Source organism: Pinus tabuliformis, chromosome 8, assembly GCF_031772625.1.
Source record: "Pinus tabuliformis cultivar Carrire ecotype Pingquan chromosome 8, CPIR1, whole genome shotgun sequence".
NCBI lineage: Eukaryota > Viridiplantae > Streptophyta > Pinopsida > Pinales > Pinaceae > Pinus > Pinus tabuliformis.
Window position 1 is genome coordinate 2,023,333,364 of NC_142294.1, and position 21,672 is coordinate 2,023,355,035.

At 39.2% G+C, this 21,672-nt stretch overlaps 1 protein-coding gene across 2 annotated transcripts in view; it reads left to right on the forward strand.

The window, feature by feature from the left end:
• The window catches only part of LOC149244545 (uncharacterized), a 317,274-nt gene that overhangs the window by 96,651 nt on the left and 198,951 nt on the right, over positions 1-21,672 (forward strand). For both annotated transcript variants that reach the window (XM_089374885.1, XM_089374884.1), the window contains exons 3-4: positions 16,392-16,549; positions 16,702-16,847. In XM_089374885.1, coding sequence (XP_089231011.1) covers positions 16,392-16,549; positions 16,702-16,847 — 304 coding nt within the window. The remainder of the gene's footprint in view (positions 1-16,391; positions 16,550-16,701; positions 16,848-21,672) is intronic.

Here is a 21,672-nt window from a genome sequence, read left to right on the forward strand (position 1 = left end):
TTATATAACTTATCATTTTAATGACCAATTAATTTAAACACTATATATGATTTATTCTAAAAAACATGATCTATCTTACCATTAGATAATTATGAATAAATTACCTAGGGTAAATAAAATTCTAATAATATTAATAATGGGTTATCTTTACTTATAATTTATATTGGAATAATAATGGATTATAGATTAATTATTATATAGTATGACCATTATTATTATAATATTAATTTTTCTTAATATTTGGGATAATATTAATATTAATATTATTAATATTAATATTAATATTATTAATATTAATATTAATATTAATATTAATATTAAGATTATTATTATTATTATTATTAATATTAATAGTCCTAGCTTTAACGACCCTAGATTATGGATTTACCTAATATAACTAATTTCTAGGAATATTAATTATTAGTAGATATAGATGATTTAATAAACATATATTGTTTATAATTATTGACCAAGGATTTTAAACATTATATATTCTAAAAAACATGATCTATCTTACCATTAGATAATTATGAATAAATTACCTAGGATAAATAAATTCTAATAATATTAGTAATGGGTTATCTTTACTTGTAATTTATATTGGAATAATAAGGGATTATAGATTAATTATTATATAATATGACCATTATTATTAGAATATCAATTTTTCTTAATATTTGGGATAATATTAATATTATTCTTATCCTTAAATTAACAATTGAATTTCCTTAATTTACCTTATTTTACTTTCTTCGAGAAATATTAACTAACTAATTTAGTGGTTTGACCTGGTCAAAATTAGCCGTTAGGATTTAGCTGTTGGAATCTCTGCACACTCTATTTATTCTCGCTAAGCCAGATCAGTTCTTCATCTTGTCCTGACGATGAACCACACTGGTTGGTTCGAAACGCGTTGACAAAATATTGGTTATGTGATTTTGCCGAAGATATCTAAACAATGTTATGGATCACAGAAGTCTAAATTCCTTAAGAATAACATCAACAATTTCGTTCTTACAATGTAGTAGAGTATATCCAACCATTCACAAATGACAATTTTGAAGCTCCAAGGGAAGATAAACCAATAACCATACATCAAAATTCATCCATAAATGCTTCAATTCATCCTCCAACAGAAATTGCGAAATTCTCTAAAGAAGAGAGAGATCCAATCCAAAGTGATGATGAGAAATGATCTCACCTCACTTGTATTTATACACATCAAAGGAGTTCGAATTAGCCTCCTTGGCTTACATAAGCCCCAAAAATAAAATAATGTGCTAATAATACATCCTTTTGGTGACAAGCCCACCAAACTAGCTCACAAATGAAAAAGTAAGGCTGTTAAGTGGTCAAATAATAATCAAAGCATGTCATAGGGCCCTCTAAGAGGCCTAATGAGGTCCATAGGGTACTACAATGAAGAGTAGAACCCTCGAAGCAGCGGACAAGGGGTTGGCCCCTTGTAATAACTTATGGTGCTCCAAATGACTGTGGGGGCACATAAGTGTCCTCATGGGTCTCCAAACAAATTGAGAATGCCTGTAGGTTGCCCTCAAGGGCTAGGACGATAATGTAGGAGATGCCACATCATCGTAGAAGTCCTGGATCATTTACCAAGTGTATGGTGTAGATCTGGGGCCAACTAGGCATGATGGATCAGGTGCATCCTCCTCGTCTAATAAGTGAACCACGAGCAATCTCTAAATGGCTGTGGGGATCCATGAAGTGCAATCTGCTGCTGTGGAGGCCCATGGCTCTCAATACTCACCCTATATGTGCCAATGTAGCCTTCTAGAGGATTAGGACCCTGTATAGGGAGACCAAACCCCAGATGGAAACCATTTGCAATGTTGCATAAGATCCAATGTGTCGCTTAGGCTTCCAGTACAACAAGTCATTAGAGAAATCGAGCAAATGAGCTTACCTAATCATGGACCACAAGTGGGGACTTCATAGTGGCCTACCCTTCCATATTGGGCTTCGGTATGTGCCAATGTCTCCTAAACTCCTAATGGGGTTAACCAAGTACCTTATTAGGTGGTTTCTGCTTCTAGAAGGGATAATATATTCAAGGTACATCCGTCAAAAGATGGTGGCATATGGAAGATAGGTGAATGAGGTAGGGAATGAGAAGGGGCACCCCTGGGTCACATGCTGGGGCACAAGGGTAGCTAATAAGAGGGAAGCCCACACTTGGATTTACAAGGTGTAGGAGGGATCAATCATGGTACATGAGGGAGGTGCCCTGACCTTGATTTTTCCACCCTTCTTTATATGCCTTTTGCCTTTTTATGATTTTCTTTGATTAATTGCTCAGAGCTCAAGGGGTTAGAGCATGATGTATAATATATAGCAGTGAATTCCCCCCTTTAAGCCTTAAGGTGGGGCAGTTCATTGCCCACCAAGGGTTGGGACAATCATGGGTTCCTATATGATGAAGAAGGCTCATAGAACCTGATGGAACCAGGGTGATGGCCATGATGATGGGGTAGAGCTCATGTATTGACTTTTGCCCACTTGCTAAATATTTTGTCCTGGCCATATCGTGCATTTTGTGATACTTATTTTTTGAATGTTGCCATATATGGTTTTAACTTTGTTTTTAGCTGCATTAACCTCTAGGCTTCATTCCAAGCCATGACCTAAGTTGTGGGCAAGGGGAAGGGGTGAGTTGACCTTATGTGGACCTGATAGAGGAATGTGGACCCAAGGGGAAGAAATGATGGATGGGGTAATGATGTATGGAAAGAGGGTAATATAAGTGGATAAGGGCACGGGACCACGTAACCAAAATCGGGGTTTCCCGTGAAATACTATCCTTGGAACCAAATGGTCAGTAAAAGAGATCCCATAGGACTAGAATCCAAGGTTAATACCTCCAAGGGGTCTAGGGGACAGAAGCATAGACCTAGCCCATTCTTTTCGCCGAATCCCCTCATTAATCCATACCTAGAAGTGTCCATGATAAGCAAAGTATTGATTTCAAAATGACAAGGCATACCTTTAGATTTGGGAGGCCCACCTTCAAGCATAAGATCATGGCAGGTCGGCGAGGGACCACATGGCTAGTTTGGGTGGCAGAGAAAATGGCACATTGAGCTAGCTAATGGCTGCAAAGGGCTACTAGCTATCGGTTGAGGACCATCTTGGAGAATTTTTTCCTCCTAGGGATATTACCCATAAAATGGTGGGTAACAGGGTGCAACTGGGAAGTCTCAGATGCTCGCAGAGTAGCCTGGAGGGAGCGTCTAGGGTTTCTGAAGCAGATCAGGTAGTTTGGTCCCCAGAGGCACGCACAAAGTAGTCAATGGTGTGTCTGGGCAGTCTCAGACGCTCACATAGTAGCCTCTAGGGAGCGTCTAGGGTTTTTGAAGCAGATCGAGTAGTTTGGTCCCCAGACACGTGCACAAAGTGGTCAAGGGTGAGTCTGGGCAGCATCAGTCGCTCACACAATAGCTTGAAGGGCGCGACTGGGGATTTTAGGAACATCTGAGTGTATTTGTCCCTAGACGCACACATACTGTACACCAAGGAGCGTCCAAGACTGACATAATCGCTCACACAGCTCCTTCTCCGTGCGAGCAAGACTAAAAGATGAAATTTCAGTATTCCGAAGACTCTGCTTAGTGACAACAATTTTCAACAGTTGACTGCAGACAGTGACAGAACATTACAGTCCTTAGAATCAGGGTTTTGAGTATAAGCATGATTAGGTTCAGCCCATGGATATGATAGTCGTTTTACTGGTTAGTTGCATAGACAAAGATATGGATCATTGTACTATCTTTTACTGAATCATTTGATGACAATCTAAGAAGAAGAAGAATTTGCAAGGGTTTTCCCCATAGTGGGTTTTTGCCCCGGTCTTGGACCAATCCTGGTGTCTCTATGTGTGCATGATTTTCTTGTATTGTTCCTTTATGTTCCGCTGCATTGATGATAATGATGTTGTTCTTTCTACATAGTTGCATATGCTGATGAATAATGATGTAAATCTGAATAGTGTAATCATGATATGGGGTGAACTTAATGTGTTAATGAAGAAATGCAATGATCTAAGCAAAGAATAATATAGCCCTAAGAAAAATTAATAGGGAGGGTAAGGCTAACGTTATGTGGACGCAATGGACACATGTGGACCCAGATGGGAAAAGAGATGAATGGGGTTAAAATGAGCGGAGGGGAGTGATGTATATGGTGTCAGGAAGTGGGACCATGCAACAAACATCGGGATTTCCAATGTAGTGCCAACCCTAAAGCTAATGGCCAGTGAAGGAGATCCGACGGGACTAGGATACAAGGCTAACCATCCAATCAAGCAGAGGAGACAAGAGTACAAACCTAGCCCACTCCTTCTGTCGAATCTCCCCACCAATCCATGCTCAAAAGTGTCCATGAAATTTAAACAAAAATACCCAATTACATAATGATAAGTCATACCTTCAGGGGTGGAAGGCCCAACTTCAAACATATGATCATAACAGATGGGTGAAGGACCACATGGTTGGCTCAGGTGGCGGCGAAATGGCAGATTGAGCTATCTAGTGGCTGTTGGCTGCTCGCTAAGGACCATCTAGGAATTGTTTTTCTCCTATGGGTGTTACCCACAAAGTGGTGGGTGACAGGCATATAATTAAAAGTAACCAAGAACTTGCATCTTCATTTCATCATTGGTTATCTGTATTTGGAATTTGAGCTTATTTTATACTTGCAAGTTCTAGTATACATGAAGTACAAGTTATATTTATCTTGCAAGCTTATCTGATATTGCTCATATCTCTAACTGCTGATAATCTCTTGGGTACTAACACTTTCCTTGCAACATTGCTTATCTTACAACTTGATATTGTATTGTTATTTGCAAGTTCTTTTATTTCTATTTGAGCATTGTTATTAAGGCATTGGTCTCATCCAAGGTTGCACGAAACGGGGAAACGGGTACGAGTTTCCGAAACGGGAAGCGATACGAAACGTGACCTCCCCAAATTTTGGAAACGGGGAAACGCGAATATATATCTATATATATAATATATATATTAGGACATTTAAGAAATATGTGCAATCATAAAGCATATATGATACATTTTAATTTATTACATTATGATAAAACTGTCAATTGTCAATGCATAAACTATAAGTATCTAAATTTGCATCACATTTACTCATGAATAATCACATAATGAAAATAGAAATATCCAAAATCAGCCACGAGTTATTTCTAATTTCTTGTCTCGTGCTTGATTAGGAGTCTCCTCCTACATAGTCGAACGACCTTAATGCTCTTGATTAAATACAAGTTTCATACCCTAGTACCCTACATTCTCTTGATTATTGGGAGTCTCCCCTGCATAGAGGGCTTGGTTCTCTTGATTAAATACAAGTTCCATACCCTAGTACATGATAAAAGCCAATGGAAACATTGCAATCCCCCCAATCCTGAAATACTGAAAAACAGATAAGTCTGCTGGATTTTGAGTGAGATCTAAAATTCTACTTTCTCCATATGAAATCCAATGAGGGCAAAACCACTCTCAAACATCCTGAGTCATTTCATGGTAATGTTAAAAATTTAAGTAAAAGGATGAAAATGAAAAATAAAGGAGAATATCACTTTTACTTTAAGAATTTAACATTACCATGAACTGCATATCAACACTAGGGCAAAAGTTCACTTTTATAACTTTAGACAGGCATCTGTAAGCAACTAGAAGTCACTAGGCTAACGTAAGAATAGATTAGAAAACAAATAAAATAAAAAATAAAATAAAAAAACACAAGTAAATGTTGAAACTTGGGTCGTACGGCCCTGAAACGCGTTTCACGTCGTACTGGCCACGTTTCAGTTTCGTGAAACGTGGCAGTACGGCCTGAAACGCGTTTCAGGGCCGTACCAAACGCATTTCAACGTTTCGTACCCGTTTCCGTATGGAAACACCCTTCTGCCCCACGCTTCCTGCAACATAGGTCTCATCACTGTTAATCTTATTAATTATAAAATTGACTTAATTGAATCTATCCTTTAACATCTCTCATTGCTCCATAATAATAATCTCACTTGCTAATCCTAAATCAAGTTGTCAAGAGATGTAATTGCCTTGCCCTTAGTCTCCTAGAACTTGTTGTTCGAACAAGTTTTCCTTTTCCTTTCATCTTTAGGTACTACCCACCATAGCTTGTCTAGGAGAGAGCTTAAACGAACTAAGTAGGTGTTAAGTTATGGTATGTTCTATGCTTATAACAGTTTACTTCTTTTATTATTATTATCCACAGATTAGCAATCACATATGCATAAAGTAAAGTGCAGATAGAACATTAAACGATCGACAGAAAACAAGCCAAGACAAGAGACACAAGATTTGGCGGCTAGCCAGGGATAAACCCCAATATAAATATTGGGTAAACCCTTTGATCAAATCTTCCTTTATCTTCAATAATCCAGCAGAGAGAAATAGTACATAAATCAGATTTACATTTGCAGCAGCAAACCCTAGATCAGTCCCAAACTAGGGCAGACAATATCTCACAAACCGACCGTCAGATCGGCTCGATTCCACCACCAAAATGTACGGCCTTCAGAGGAGGTCCAGATGAACCTACAACACAGTTCAGAAGAGGAGGTTTGATGGTCCACGCTGGTCAAAGTTTGGATCTGTAGTTGCAGCTTCAGTTTCGGCAGCTTCCTTCAAACTAGGGCAGTGGATATCTTGCAAACCGACCGTTGGATCGACTTGATTCTACCACCAAAGGTTGCAGCCTTCAGAGGAGTTCTAGATGGACCTACAACACAGTTGTGATGAGGAGATCTTCTAGTCTACGCAGGTCAAACTTCACTTCTGCAGTTGCTGCCCTAAAATCTACAACTGCTCCTCCACATGTGTGAGAAAGGTCTCTTTTCTGTGCAGTAGAGAAGAGCCTCTTTTTTGCGGAGGAGAGAGAGAGAGATGTGAGGAGATGAGTGAGTGCAAATGAGGAAAAATCCTCCTGTATTTACACACAACTGTTGGTGTTTGAATAGATGCGACTGGTGGGCTTCTGAGCCTACATGAGTTGTAGGTCGGCTAGGTTGGTTTGATAATAATTCCATAATCAAAATAAATTCATATCTCCATAAATACTTATCGGAATCGGATGATCTTTAGATCAATCCTACACCTCTCGACGAGAGGAATCTAATAAACATATTATCAGCCATGAATAAGATGACCCACATGGAGTTTGGCCCTAGTTTCCAATTTAACACTTCCTCTCAACTAGGGAGAACTCCATCTGCAATCTGTTCACTGGTCGCTACTATTCGTCCATCAAATGCACTACCCTGTACAGCTTGACCCCTGCTCTATTCTGCCTGCTCTTGTTCTGTTCTGTTCTGCCCTGTGGAAGAAATGATTGAGGATGTATCATACTGACTCCAAGTCAGTCTCAGAGTATGTACAACTGGTCCCTGACCAGTGTCAACCAACCCGAAGTCAGCGTCATAGTGGTTACAACTCTTATCATTGGTCCCAGACCAATATGATCCTCCACCGACTCAAAGTCAGTCTCAGAGTGCGTACCACTGGTCCCAGACCAGTCTCAATCGACTCGAAGTCAGTGTCATCGTATGTACCACTCTCACTGGTCCCAGACCAGTATCGCAAGTTCAAAGAGTGTACCACTGGTCCCAGACCAGTCTCAACTGACCCGAAGTCAATGTCATCGTATGTACCACTCTCACTTGTCCCAGACCAGTCCTGCACTGACACGAAGTCAGTCTCGGAGTATGTACCACTGGTCCCAGACCAGTCTCAGTCGACCCGAAGTCAGCGTCATAGTATGTACAACTCCTACCATTGGTCCCAGTCCAGTATCATTGATCCCAGATCAATGAAGATCATCCTAGCATAGGGAGTACGGTAGATACAACGATGTGTCCATCGGTACTACTATGGTCCCTATCTTCATTTCCCTGCTCATTGATCAGATGAGAGGTACTTCCCATGAGTCCCAGACTACATGGGTAGGATGCCTCGACAGGAGAACTAATCAATCCTGTCCACAGGAGAGCGAATCATCCTGTCCCACAAGAGAGCGAATCATCTTGTTGCCATGGAGAACACATCATCCAGGCCTCACAGGAGAACTAATCAATCCTGTCCACAGGAGAGCGAATCATCCTGTCCCACAAGAGAGCGATTCATCTTGTTGCCATGGAGAACACATCATCCAGGCCTCATAGTAGAACCAATCATCCTGCTATATAGTCGTCATGGAGAACACATCATCCAGACCTCACAGGAGAACTAATCATCCTGCTACATAGTCGCCACGGGGTGTCACAGGGAAAGTTTTGATTCTTTTACCCTATTCGTCATATGTCGCTCCAAGAAGTACCCCACACCCCCTGGAGCTCCCAAAGCTCAATACATCATACAAGACCCTCATCAGAGGGTCTTTAAACAACACCAAGTTGTTCTCGGAAAGTCAGGAATTTGACTTTCCCTAGGGGCTTTGTCAGAATGTCGGCGACTTGTTCCTCTGTACCGATATGCTAGAGCTTTATAGCTCCCCGTTGCACCATATCGGATACAGTGGTACCTGATATCGATATGCTTAGAGCGATCATGAAATACGGGATTCTCTGACAAACGAATCCCACTCTGGTTGTCACATAGGATCACGGTGGTATCCAATGTAAATCCAAACAGCTCACTGAAGAGCTTCCTCAACCAGATTGCCTCACAGGAGGCCATGCTAGTAGCAATATACTCTACCTCGGCGGTGCTCAAAGCCACCGACTTCTGCTTCCTGCTCATACAGGATATCGAAGCAGATCCCAAGGTGAAACAACACCTGGAAGTGCTCTTACGGTCCACCACACTGCCTGCCCAATCAGCATCAGTATATCCAAGTAGTCTCACGTCTCTGGAAGTGTATCTTAACCCAAAAGTGATTGTGCCACGAAGATATCTCAACAGATTCTCGGCATCAATCCAATGTATGTGGTGAGGTTCAACCATATGTTGACTCAATGTGTTGATTGCAAAACATATTTCTGGAGGGGAGTTCACCAAGAACATCAACGCGAATGAGTTTATAAAACTCAAAGGCACTTCCCAAATTTGGTCCGACATCACTACCATATAACTTCTGAAAGTTAAGAACCTCGATGTAGTCATAGGCTTGTAGTCCACCATACCGAATCTTTCCAATATATTCACCAGATATTTTCCTTGAGATAGGAAAATTTCCCTTGGCTTCTGCCACACTTCAAGTCCTTGGTCCTTTATTTTGACTTCAGAAGCCAACTCCCTCTTACATTTGTGAATGAGAGGGTCTGCACCTATTAGGAAGAGGTTGTCAACATACAGCACCAGTATGAGAGGTCTGTCATCTTCAACCTTAAAGTAAAGTTTAGGATCGACTTCACTCCTAGTGAATCCCAGCTTCATCAAGTAGCTATCGATCCTCTCATATAATGCTTAGGGTGCTTGCTTCAGCCCATAGAGGGCCTTCTTCAATTTGCATACATGAGATTTTTGATCATAAATCTCAAATCCTTTGGGTTGCTCCACATAGACCTCTTCTTTTAACGAACCATACAAGAACGCGGTCTTGGCATCCATCTGATGTAGGTTCATAGCATCCTTCCTTACTTGATGCTTGACGACATCTGAGAATGATGAAGGCTCCTCCTGTGTGATTGTGCTCATGATGGTCAAGTATCTCTGACACCTGTTCGGCTTCTTACTTTCACGGAAGGTTCCTCGCGGTGCAGCATGTCCTTCAGCGTCATCAAGTAGCCCCCTAAGCCATGAAGGCCTCTTCCTGGAAGAGGAAGGCTCAGGTGGAATAGGATCCATGGGTTCTTCCACATCGGGCATTATCTTATCTGTGGCGGTGTTAGCAGCTTCAGCCCATAGAAACTTCGGAAGTCTTTTGATCATGAAGCATAGCATGAACAACTTCCACAATCGTATGATTCTTCCTTTCCGCCACACCATTCTGTTCAGGAGTATATGGTGTAGTAGTCTCCCTCTTGATGCCAGCCTCTTTACAAAAGTCATGAAACTCGTTAGATTCATATTCAATGCCATTATCAGTCCTTACGATCTTGATCTTCTTTTCGGTTTGATTCTCGATCAAGGCTTGAGATGTGTCACAAGACATGACACCTAGCGGACTTCCTCCATCTTGATATAATGAATCAACTCGAAATCCAAGAGTGAAGGCATCTTTAACATTATTTTTCCATATACGTACCTTGCCATCGCTGAAGGTTACCTTGTAGCCTTTGTCTTCCATTGCCGAAATGGACACCAGGTTCCTTTTGAGATCAGGTACATATAATACATCCTGTAGGTGGATTGTATTACCTTGATTCAATTTAAGAGAGACATTGCCTACACCTTTCACGGGATATTTCATATTATCTCTGAGAATACTTTCCAGGTTAGTTTCTTTCTCTATCATATTATGGAGAACTTCTTCGTAACCAGTGAAGTGCCTTGAGGCACCACTATCAATGAGTCAAATTCCCATTGAGTTTGAAGGAGCAGAGGTAGATAGGGTAGCTGGTAGATAATATTCATCTTGCTTATTTTCAACAAGGTTGGATTCATACCTAGAATTTCTTGCCTTCTTGAATGATTGTCCTCTTCCTTGATTTCCAGTGCTCCTTTTGCCTCTGCCATTAGATTTTCCATACCTTCGATTGCTATGAGAGGGATTTTGATCATGATCATTGTGTGAGTCCTTTCTATCAGAGCACTCCCTTGCATAGTGACCTGCTTTATTGCAAATATAACATCGTCCTTTTCTTCCACCCTTAGGTCCAGCCTTTCTTTTTGATTTAGACCTGGAATTCTTTCTTTTCTTAGTATGAGAAGAAAAAGCAGCAGGAGGACCTTTAGGCATGGGCATTTCTTGCTCTTCAACCCTTGTTTCTTCTTGAATGCATCTAGCCATTAATTCCTTGAAACCAGGAATTACATTATTGTTCAGAAGAGTAGTCCAGAACACATACCATTCGGATGGTAATCCTCCAAGAGTCATGAGTGTCATTTCCCTATCAGTAATAGTCTCCCGAATAGATAGTAGATCATCCCTGATCTTGGTGATTCTTAAGAAATATGCTTGCATGCTCTCATCTTTACCCTTATGAATTTCCTTCAGCTTATTTCTAAGAAACAAAACTTGATTTGCAACATTAACTTTAAATAAACTCACCAGTCTATCGTATATTTCCTTGGAGGTGTTCAGATCTTAGGTGTAGGCCACCAAGTGCCTGTCAATAGAATCTCAGATGATCTTCTTTGCTTTAACTTCTCCGTTCTTCCGTTTGTTCCTGGCAGCAACAGGTGCATTTGATGGAGGCTCAACAATATTGCCTCTCACATTATCCAACACTCCTTGATCCTCAAGGGTTAGATCGATAGACATCTTTCACGGAGCTTGTCCTCAGCAGGAAAGAGTGATGAGGACCCCATAGTTCTTTTAGGATAGCCTTGCCAATCTTTTCTTCGGTGATTGCTCTTGGTCTTGCTCGGGCTTTGTCTTCACCTCAGCTCTGATACCATGTTAAGTTATGGTATGTTCTATGCTTATAGCAGTTTACTTCTTTTATTATTATTATCCACGGATTAGCAATCACATATGCATAAAGTAAAGCGCAGATAGAACATTAAACGATTGACAGAAAACAAGCCAAGACAAGAGACACAAGATTTGGCGGCTAGCCAGGGATAAACCCCAATATAAATATTGGGTAAACCCTTTGATCAAATCTTCCTTTATCTTCAATAATCCAGCAGAGAGAAATAATACATAAATCAGATTTACATTTGCAGCAACAAACCCTAGACCAGTCCCAAACTAGGGCAGACAATATCTCACACAGTGTTACTTGGGAGTGGGAGGTAAAGCGGGGAGCGGGAGCGAAAACGGGAGCAGGAGTGACATTTTCAGAAGCTCCCGGTTAGGGAGCGAATCCTGGAGCGTTTTTTATATAATATATATGTTTTTTTATATTTTTTATATTTTGATACATATATGTCAACAAAAACATGTAGAATAATGAATTAGATATAAAAAACATAAAATAACATAGATTGAACCATATAACAACAATCATCTAGAAGTTATAATCTTCATCAACCACGTCCACAAGTTAGTAACATAGTAACATACAACATATTGAGTCTCATGATTCATCAATCTTAAAGTTTCAAGCTTTCAAAATTCAATGTATAACATTTATCACCAAAGTTGTACTTGTAAGCTAAGTGTAACCAGTACAACAAATAATATCTAACATGAAATGAAATGTTATAAAATGAAACAACTTTCAACTTTCATGAAGCATCATATTCATAATTCATTACTAATGAGTTATAATTGCCAACTTCAAACTTAAATTGTCATATATTGTTTAAAAAAATATCATAATAAATATGAAAGAGTCAATAGTTATAAAAACTACTAGAAACTAGAAAAGAGAAGTAAATCTATTATCTATTTCTTATGGTTGGGCCTCTTGCCACCACGAGAAATGTCTAATTTTTTAGTCTTGTTGGAAAATCAGGATCTTTGTCATTAATATCATCCTCTAAGCATTAATATCCAGAGGTATCTTTGTCATTACCTCTGTATCTGTATAGGGATATTTGTCATGAATACCAACCTCTAAGCATTAACATAAGATAGAAAAAGCATAGCATGTCAAGTCAAGATTTTGTTTGAGTGATGCGTACATTTTTAGGAGGGTCATGATAGAGGAGTTTGACAACCAATGTCACTAATATCAAGGTACATAGAGGGATTGGTGCTCTTGATTAAATACGAGTTCCATACCCTAATACATGAAAAAATTCAATGGAAACATTGCAATCCCCCAATCCTGAAATCCTGAAAAACTGATAAGTCTTCTGGATTTTGAATGAAATCTAAAATTCTACTTTCTCCATATGAAATCCAATGAGGCTGGAACCACTCTCAAACATCCTGAGTCATTTCATGGTAACATTCTCCTTAATCTTCATTTTCATCCTTTTACTTTTAAGAATTTAACATTACCATGAATAACATATCAATACTAGGGCCATAGACTTGATCATTAAGCTGCCCCACTCAATAATTATTTGTTTCTTTCAAAATATATTGCATTTTGAACATTACTACAAAAAAAAATTGCAAAAAAGGCAAAACGCTCCCGAAAAGGCAGGGAGCGAAATTTTTTTTAGCGCCCCCCCCCCTCGATCCCGCTCCCAATCCGCGCGTCGGGCGGGAGCGACTCGGGAGCGAGTCGGGAGCGCGCTCCCGAAATCACTCTCGACCCGCTCCCGAGTCGCTCCCGCCCGGAGCGCGGATTGGGAGCGAGATCGGGGGGGGGGGGGCGCGCCCCCGCAACATTGATCTCACAAATCAACCGTCAGATTGGCTTGATTCCACCACCAAAATGTACGGCCTTCAGAGGAGGTCCAGATGGACCTACAACGCAGTTTTGATGAGGAGATCTTCTAGTCCACGCAGGTCAAACTTCACTTCTGCAGTTGCTGCCCTAAAATCTGCAACTGCTCCTCCACATGTGTGAGAAAGGTCTCTTTTCTGCGCAGTAGAGAAGAGCCTCTTTTCTGCGCAGGAGAGAGAGAGAGATGTGAGGAGATTGGCGAGAGTAAATGAGGAAAAGTCCTCCTGTATTTATACACAACTGTTGTTGTTTGAATAAATGCGACTGTTGGGCTTCTGAGCCTACATGAGTTGTAAGTCAGCTAGGTCGGCTTGATAATAATTCCATAATCAAAATAAATTCTTATATCCATAAATACTTATCGGAATCGGATGATCTTTAGATCAATCCTACACCTATCGACGAGAGGAATCTAATAAACATATTATTAGCCATGAATAAGATGACCCACATGGAGTTTGGCTCTAGTTGCCAATTTAACAATAGGGAGTAGGTAACAACCCCTACTCTGAGCGTTGCGCCTTAGGTGTACACTTTGGGCAAGAACAGGTCCTACCTCATCACCTAGCAACATTAACTCTAGAACATCTTTCAAAGGTGATTATCTATCCTACTGGGACTCCTCCCATCGATGAAAGTCAATAAAGAGCAGGGGACACTAGCTATGGTGACAGTGGGCCATTGTCCCATTTTTATCACTTGGTCTAGCTCTTTGTCCTATAGGTTTCGCTTCCTTAGTGCCTGCTAGATTGTGTAGTAACAGGACCCATACTGTACTATCATCATATTGTTTCTCGTATCTTTTTATTCAATCTTAAATGTTTTTTTGTTTTGTATGACATATTTAATTGGCATGACATATTGGTTGTCACATTGCCTTACAATGGAGCATTCTTCAGATACATTAGAAATGGCAGGAAAGATGTAAGAGGTTTGTTTAGCACCAAGGTAATGCTGTAGTTGACATGCTAATGAAAGCTGTGGTAGACTCGATACCATGTTGTTCTTGGCAGTTTGTCCTTTGAATGCAGTCTGGTTGAGTTCCCATGAGCTGACCAAATTCCTTTTATCAAAATAATTTTATGGGGAAAACCTGAGGACGATAGAAGATTCTTAGATAGCTGAAAGTTGAGGGGTTCACTCTTCGGTTGTCGAGTCAATTCTGATTATTGTCTGGCATGATTTATCCTGTATGCTTTATGATAGGTTGGTTAATTGGTGTTAAAGTTGAGAATTATGAGTATATGCATTGATACTTAATTTGCTATTTATATGGCTGATTGAGAAGGGTAAATGTACTGTGGACTATCAGCTCACATTCATTTGAACTGGGGACTTATTTGAGGGTTGTATGAGCTTAGTATTCATTGGAATAAATCATAAGAAGCCCTTTCTTCTCCTTGCCTTGATCTTGGGAGTACCTTTAACCACGATAATTCACAAAACCCTAGATCTTGTGCAAATTTTTTCTAGGTCTCTTAAAGGGAGCAGAAGCATCTTTGAAGTGCCATACTATCACATAGAGCTTCCCTTGTGATGTCCTAACTCATCACCTAGTACCATTAACCCTTGAACATCTATCAAAAGGCAATTATCTATCTTACCAGGACTCCTCCCATCTGTGAAAGTCCGTGAAAAGTAGGGCCCACTGGCTGTGGTGATAGTGGGCCATTGTCCCATTGTTATCACTTGGTCTAGCTCTTTGTCCTATAGGTTTCCTTTCCTTAGGGCCTGCTAGATTGTGTGGTAACAGGACCCTCATTGTACTATCATCATATCATTCTCATACATTTTTATTCAATCCTAAATGTATTTTTTTTGTTTTCTTTAAAATTTTTTCCAAGTATTTTGGCTATTTAATTGGTATGACATATTGGTTGTCACACTTCTTTACAATGGAGCATTCTTCAAATACATTAGAATTGGCTGGAATGATACATGAGGCTTGTTCAGCACCAAAATAATGCTGTAGTTGACATGCCAGTGAAAGCTGATCCATATGTGCTAAAAGACTGAAAATTATGATATGGAAGAGGATACAACCGAATGTACATTCCCTTTTCTTTTTGAAAAGAAAAGAAATACCCGCTTATCCTAAAGATTATTATGACACGTCCGATTCTGGTAGAGTGGATAAGGAACAAATCGAGGAAGAAGTTAGGGAAAAAATCCAGAGAGTCGAAGATCCATTATCCCAGCAGACAATTGCTGAGTCCTTATGTTTAACGTGGCCAGAATTGCACTATTTCAGAGGTCTATTATTAATGGCTCAATCAAATATTAGAAAAAATATTATATTACCATCACTTATTATAGCCAAAAATATGGGTCGGAACGATTAGAGTACCAATTGGATCTAACAACTGATTTAATAGTCTATAATTCATACTTTGGAGCCCATGAAATGCAAAATCAAAAAGGAAATTAAAATATCGAACTTAGAATTTAAGTTCGAAATGATATCGAACTTCGAGTGATAGACTCAACACCATCTCTTTCTTGGCCATTTGTCCATTGAATGCAGTCTGATTGAGTTCCCATGAGCTGACTAAATTCCTTTTATCAAAATAATATCATGGGGAAAACCTGAGGACGATAGAAGATTCTTAGATAGCTGAAAGTTGAGGGGTTCACTCTTCAGTTGTCTAGTCAATTCTGGTTATTGTCTTCCATGATTTATCCTGTATGCTTTACGGTAGGTTGGTTAATTGGTGTTAAAGTTGAGAATTGGAAGTATATACATGGTACTTAATCTGCTATTTATATGGCTGATTGAGAAGGGTAAATGAAGTATGGAATATCATCTAGACCAGACAGCCTTTAAGTTTTTTTAGCAGCCTTACTTTTGAAATGGCAGTTGTCATGTTTGTTGTCAACTTTAAAGGTTGATATGAAATGAATGCATTTATTTATATGTCTCACATGGTTTTGGCTTTGTCTGCAGGAATGCATCACTGGGATTGGGACAATGTCTGCAAAATGAGTGGAAAGCAGTTGAGAAGGGTTCATGGACTGCTCTCATGTCACCTTTTGAAACAAAATTTATTGATATTAGAATGCCGGGCACGTTGTTTGATTCTCTCACAATTTCAGTTGAAGAAGGTTAGTGGTTGATTTGTGATGGTCTCTGCTGTGGAACTTATGGCTTAAAGCATTGATAAAACATTGTTATTTTCTAAAAATTATTAGATTGATGCATAATCTGACAATTGGTAATTTTGCTGGATGCACAATATGTCATTGATTGTTTGCAGAATTTTTACCATATCGTTTGGTTTTTTTGGGGTTGGGTCTGGTGATGTTAATGCTGGCACCTGTTGTGAGTAAGTCCGTGCCGTTTTACTATGGCAGTGCAATGACCTTTGGAATCGTTATTGTGATTTTAATCATTCTTTTCCAGGTATTGTTTCCAACTTCTGTATTTTGTGGTTCAGTTCTATTTATGTAATTAATCATTTGTGCTTTACATAGAAGCTGGTTGAAATTTATCTGGTGTTATTATACTTTGCTGCATTTTTTTTTCTGTTATCGCTGAGCTTTTAAACCATGGGCTTAGGCTGCTTATAATTTAATTACATTTCATATCTGGGATCATGGAGAGAAGATTGTGAAAAAGGAAACAATCATGATATTGGAAGCTTTGTATTCAATGCTTGATTTCTTTAAGCTTGAGGACTGTTAGTCACAATATTTTATAATTATACAATATATCTATGACCAGGTATGCCTAGCAGCCTTGCTCGCTGCTAAATAAAACAGTAACTACCTGTCTGTGTTTACTTTTGTTTTTTCATATTTTCTACCAATAACTTATAAGTTTCCTTCTCTAAGAAATTGAGTTTCCATATTTGAATGCTTGCTTTGAGGACTTTTAATGCCTCCTTTCCTTGTGAGCACACATTCAATCAAGTTTGTTAACTTCTCAATCTGAATAAGTCAGCTTAGCTTACTCTCATGCTAATGCAATATTTATGGTGTAATATCCCCATTTTTGGTTTCCCTTATGATGCAGTTAGGGTGGATTTCCAATGTTTGTGTTAGCTAGGTCACAGGAGCGAGATTACATCATCGGTTGGCTTGGAAGGTTTTTGAGGAGTTTTATGGAGTCCTGACCGGGTTCGCTTGATATATTTCATCATCAAGGTCAGTTCCACACATTTATTCTAGATTTTGTTGCATTCCGATGATTCCCGTAAAAAGGGTTATTATCAAGCATATTTTAATTGGAGCGGATTATTTGGAGAAACACCCTAGTGTAATAGGTCGTTGGAACTGGGATAAAAATATCTATAGGATGGGATCATGAAAAGTGACTTTCAATGTCGGAGAAATCGTGGAGGCAGATTAATCATTTTCCAGGATTAAAAAGTGACTTAAATAAAATAAAATAAAGAGAGTTGCTTACATAAAATAAAAGCGAGGAGCTTTTAGAATGAAAATAAAATAATAAAACAAAAGTGCTTCTAGAAGGTTGGAGAGAGATCCATAAAATCTGTAAAAGAGGGGAACGCAAGTCATTTTGGGATATCTTGGATTTGGAATATTTTCTCTTGGGAAGATTGAGAACTAGGTTTTCGGGTTCAGAGAGCCCTAGGACGAAACCCCTTGGGTTTCTTGGTGTGTTGGATGAAACACCAACTCACTATTGTGGAGATTTCTTTGAGAAGTCTCAGAGAGCTTGATCGACATCTGTTGGGGGTTGTAGATCTAGAGTAGATCCGTGGGTCAGAAGTGGGGATCAACGTAATCTTCAATTTGGCCTTCATTTCTAGTGATGTAATAGCTATTGTCAGTGATTCACTGGTGTTTCTAACAGGTTCTGTTACTCGCCACCAGTAGGTGAGCCCATAGGAGATAAATTTGTCTTCAACAGAATATCAACAACCCCTGACAAGCACCAGTGTAGGCAGTGTTGCGAAAATTGCGATTTTTTGCCTAAAACGATTAAATTGACGATTTTTTTCATTCTGAAAAATCGTCAATTTAATCCCTATTTTTTCGAAAAAATAGTGATTTGTATTTTTGTATTTATTTTTTGTATTTTTTTAATTTTGCAGATTTTTATCGATTTAATCCCAAGGTTTACAATTTTTTTCTGATTTCGGACCCTCGCCGATTTAATCCCAATCGCGATGTTCGCAACATTGAGTGTAGCCGATATTGTGCTCGATGTTGCCGCTTCCTGAGCTAGTCATATGTCACCTCGTCCATCTGTCAAGATCGTATGTTTGAAGGTGGGCCATCCAATCCTAAAGGTATGGTTTTTCATTATGCAATCAGGTGCTAATGCTTGTTTTTCTTGGGCACACTTGGGTATGGATTATTGGGTGACTTGGAAGAGGGAAGGGTTTTGACTGTAGTCTTGTTCCCTCACCTTAATTGGGGGGTTAATTCTCAACCCTATTCTCGTCGGATCTCCCCTATTGGCTTACAACTTTAGGATGGGCCCTACTTGGGAAACCCCGATTTTGGTAGCATGGTCTCGTTTTGATGTTGCACATTTTTCACTCCCCTTCGTATGTTACATGCCCTATTTCATCATCCTCCCTTTTTGGGTCCACATGACCTTCAGGTCCACAAGGCTCTAGTACTCCCCCTCTCCTTGTCCATATGTCTGGGTCGGGTTTGGAATGATGCCCCAAAGGTTGACGTGGCTAAAAAAAAATAAAAGCATAATATGACCACATACAAAAGGAAATAATACCACAAAATATGACAATAAAATTTAGCATGTGGTAAAAAACGAAATTTGAGCTCTATCCCTTATCATTATGGCCATCACCCTGGTTCCTAGGTCCCCTATGATTGCCCCCTGCATCATTAAGGAACCCATGTATGCCCTGTTGTCGCCCAAATTGTGCAGGCACCACGACAACGCTTAGGACAGGGGCTGTCACTTTGATCTCCGCCCACTCCATTCTAGTTGTCTCTCAACAACAGGCTATGGGTGGTAGTCCTTGTGGCATGAGGTGACTTGGTTGAATTTAACCAAGATTTTAATTAGATTGGATTCTAAAGTATGAGACCACTATCGTAATGGAGTCACAATTCTTGCTTATGGTAAATTGGAACCAAATGACCAGATGGAAACCTGCTGCTTGAATGCTTGACTAACCTATATGACATGCAAATTGTTTGTCAATTTAATTGTCTTAAATTGTTACATGACCTATTGACTGGAGTTGGTAAACTTATGAAGTGCAAGTGCACTATATATGCTAGAAGTCCTTTTTATTAAGTCAGATTATTAATGTGCATGATTGAATTATTGAAAATCACTTCTAAAGATGTTTTTCATTCCCATCTAACTTTTCAAAGAAAATGGATTTAACGCATTAAATATTCCTATTCCTTTCTAATGAAATAAAAAATCCCCTTCACACTTGCAAAATGAAACGTAAAGCAAACTCACACTATCTTATTAAGAAAACTTAACTGATATATTGCAACACAAATTTAATTTAAAAGCAGAATTATTCATCTAACATTCTAACAATCCTTTGCATAAAAACTAAAATGAAATTAACTTCTATTCAAAATGAAAACCACACATTTACTTATTATCAATCATTCATGCTTTGAAATAAAGAAGTCACACATGCTTTGAAGTGAAATACTGGAAAATGAAACTATAAAGAAATCTATCAAGCTTTGAAATGAAACACTCTGAAATCGTAAAGAAATCTATGAAAAGCAATTACACTAACATTAACATCATTATACATCAACTTGAAAAAGGAACAATTAGTGAAATATTGCTATCACTATCTAATTGAAATCAAGACTGCAAATCAATTCTAAAACGTATGAATAACTGTAACAAACGACAAATAAAAGATATGTGAATGCAGAACCTTCACTGTTTGTAGGGGCGCTCCACAAACAGGCGGTCATAGAACTTCAATCGAACAATCAGCTACGCATCAAAATTTCGAAGCACTTTCTTCATTAACAGTGTAAAAACAAAGTCTTGAAACATTATTGTCGCATACATAAAATTAACCTCCTGTTCATGTTTGCTGCACGGTATTTATAAAAGCCCGTGTCAATAACTGTTCGAGGCTTTTACGCCTACTGTGAAAATTCCTATACTCAAGGAATCCTTACTGTAGCAAAATTGAATTTACTATTCCTACTTGATTTTAATATACATTGTCAATTTATTTTTTGAAAAACACTGAAGTAAATTACTTATGCAACCTACACCAATATAATTTTATTACATGAAACAAGAAATTGAGCAAAGAACAAGATACATAGGACACCATTATTTTTGGACAAAATAGTCCTCAAAAAAACCCAATGTGGGAAAATTGGTGCAGCAGCTCTGAGGGTTTTATATTATTAAGTAGTAGTTCTGAATACAATGCTAAATGCCCTCCCGACAATCCAGTTACAGATAAAAATATAATGGCAGAAAACTGAGTGAGATTACCTCACTTCACAAGGCAGTTTCCGGCTGATCCGACAGTAAAACTGGCAAACCCTCAGCTATCTCTGCGCTGGCCTTGCGTAGGCCCTGCGTCAGCCTCAGAGGCTCTACGTCAGCCCTGTGCTATCTCTTCTGCCTCTTGGAGCTTTTGCGTTAACCTCTCCCGGCTGTTCTGGCAGCTCCCCGACAGTTCTAGATTTCTGCGTGGAGGCAAATTCCCTTCTGCGCTGGCCCTTTTGTCTCTGTGTCAAGCCTGCGTGGGCCCAAACTGGCCCAACGTCAGTCCTTCTAGGCGCTGCGCTGTCTCCACTAGTGGCTCTCCGCTTCTGTACCCAGTATTTCCGAACTATCCCTGCTACTTTGTTGTAGAATGATCACTTAGTTCGAATTTCTCAGCTTCCAAGCCCCAGAAATTACTGTAGATCAATTCGTTCTCTTGATGGGTTCCTGAATGTTGATTTGGGGTAGCATCGAATGTGCTCTAGCCATGAATATTGGTGGAGAGGCTAAAGCACATGAGATCCCCAATACTCAAAAATGGTTTGGGCAAAATCTAACCGGTTGGGAAGATATTAAAAAAAATAATATTTTTAATGGAGTCCTTAAGTCTAAACTTAGGGAAAAAATATTAGTGTGAATTAATATAAAACTAAGTTAGAATGGTCCAAAAGTCATGGATCAAGCCAGACCTAATCTTAGTCGTTGATTAGGGGCTTAATCTCGACCGTTGAATTATCAACGAGAAAAGTATAAGAGGAGGCTTGAGGGCCACTTGGAGAACACACTAAGTTGA